The sequence below is a fragment of the Myotis davidii genome, unplaced genomic scaffold, assembly GCF_000327345.1.
Source record: "Myotis davidii unplaced genomic scaffold, ASM32734v1 scaffold586, whole genome shotgun sequence".
Classification (NCBI taxonomy): domain Eukaryota; kingdom Metazoa; phylum Chordata; class Mammalia; order Chiroptera; family Vespertilionidae; genus Myotis; species Myotis davidii.
The window spans coordinates 607,891-609,671 of NW_006296809.1; the positions used below are offsets into that span (position 1 = coordinate 607,891).

General features: G+C 62.2%; 1 protein-coding gene across 1 annotated transcript in view; it reads right to left on the minus strand.

Annotated features, from left to right (window-relative positions):
* The window catches only part of SSU72 (SSU72 homolog, RNA polymerase II CTD phosphatase), a 23,190-nt gene that overhangs the window by 2,730 nt on the left and 18,679 nt on the right, over positions 1 to 1,781 (minus strand). Inside the window, exon 3 of the mRNA XM_006772557.2 lies at positions 2 to 11. Within this exon, the coding sequence (XP_006772620.1) occupies positions 2 to 11 (10 nt within the window). The remainder of the gene's footprint in view (position 1; positions 12 to 1,781) is intronic.

Below are 1,781 nucleotides of genomic sequence, written 5' to 3' on the forward strand. Positions count from 1 at the left end.
TCTGCGTGTAGCTGGGCACGGGGTTAAGGAACTTTATTTTTTGGCTAATCCTCACCAAATGATCTTTTCCCATCGATTTTTAGAGAGTGGAAGGGTAGGGGAGAAACAGAGAGAGAGAAACCTCCATGTGGGAGACTGGGTCCTGGGATCGAGCCTGCCACAAAAGGACGTGCCCTTGGCCAGAATCAAAGCTGGACCCTTCAGTCCAAGGGCCAATATTCCATCCATGGAGCCCCACCAGCCAGGACTTTAGGGGAGACGTCATGAACTCAGCGGAGCGGTGTCTGCACAGACAGAGCTGCCACGCTCCAGGGGCAGGAGTGCCCAGGCCGTGCAGAGGACAAGGCAACGGCGGCCCTGCCCTGATGGGCGTCAGGACCTGCCCACCCCAGCCAGCCAGGCCAGGCCACAGCTGCCAGGCCAACAGGTTCCAGAAGTGGAGACCTGAGGGGGGCCAGCTCCAGCCGCCGTCCTCTCCGACCCGCCAGCTGCCTGACTGTAGCAGCTTTGCTCACGCCGACCCAGCCGCCAGCAATGACACGGCTCAGCGGAAAGCCCCCCGGCCTGGCTCAGCGACAGCCGTGCAATCCCAGAAACCCGGGAAGGTGCCGGGATCACTAGAGAGAGTGAAAGGGGCCCCCCACAGCGAGGTCCACTCCAAGCAGGTGACCCCTGACCTGGAGGCCCTCCTTGGGGGTCCTCCAGACAGGGTCACACCCCCACCCAACACAGTGACCGTGTGTTCTTGGGCCCCCGGGGGAGGGTGTGGCCTGTAAGGGTCATTCCGGACCACTGGAAAGACCATCTCCTTAATTCCATTGTAGAGGTAGACTGGCTGCTGCGGGAATTCTGAGTGACACAGTCAATGTCTCCCAATTTATTTAAATCAGCTCAGATTACTCACAATACATTTCCTCCCTTCCTTTCATAATGTATTTAAGTGGTTTATCTAAGTTTTAACTTAAAACGATGCTAGACTGTTAGCCGTGGTGTTCTGGCTCCTGACTTTCCAGCTAAGTTAGTGAAGCAGCGTCCCACAGCTCCGCCACCCAGCCCCTCCCCTGCCACCCACCAGCCCGGCCCAGCCCCCGGGAAAGGACCCCCAGCGCTCAGGCCGGGGCCCCAGTCCTGCGAGAACTCGCACTCCCCTCCTCCGGCAGTCACCCTCCCCGACTCAGGTGAGGTCGCAGGAGGGTGAGGCTCGTTGGCGAACCAGACCCCGGCCCTCATTTGCGGGACGGGCGGTAAAACAGTGGCCTTTCGGGACTGTTTCCTGGCAAATTCCAAGGATGGATGGCCTGTGCCAAGCCAAGCAGGACCAAGGGCAGGAGGTGCCCGCGCCAGCCCTTGAGCAGGAAACCACAGCCCACCTGCCTTCAATTCCGAGACCCAGAGCCTCTCGAACCCCCACTTCAGACCACAAGGGACAGGAGGGGGAGGGGGACGAGCTGAGCCTGCCACCTGGACGAAGCCCCAATCAGAGCGAAGCCGGGGCCAGAGGGAGGGGCTGTGAGGGGCGGGCTGCTGGAGCCCAGACCCTGGGCCCTGGGTCAGTGAAAAGCCTCCCAGCCCAGGACGCCTCCTGCTGGGCAGGGCTCCCCGTGCTGAGGCGGCTGCAGGGCCAGCAGCGCGTGCCCCTCACGCAGCCCCAAACCAAGAGCACACCCTGGGAGCAGCAGGCACAGGGGCCTGAGGCCCAGAGCGGCACTGGGAAGCGGGAGGGCAGGGCTGACCCCCTCCCTGAGCGAGCGAGCACTTAGGTTGTCACCTCCCCCCCCCCC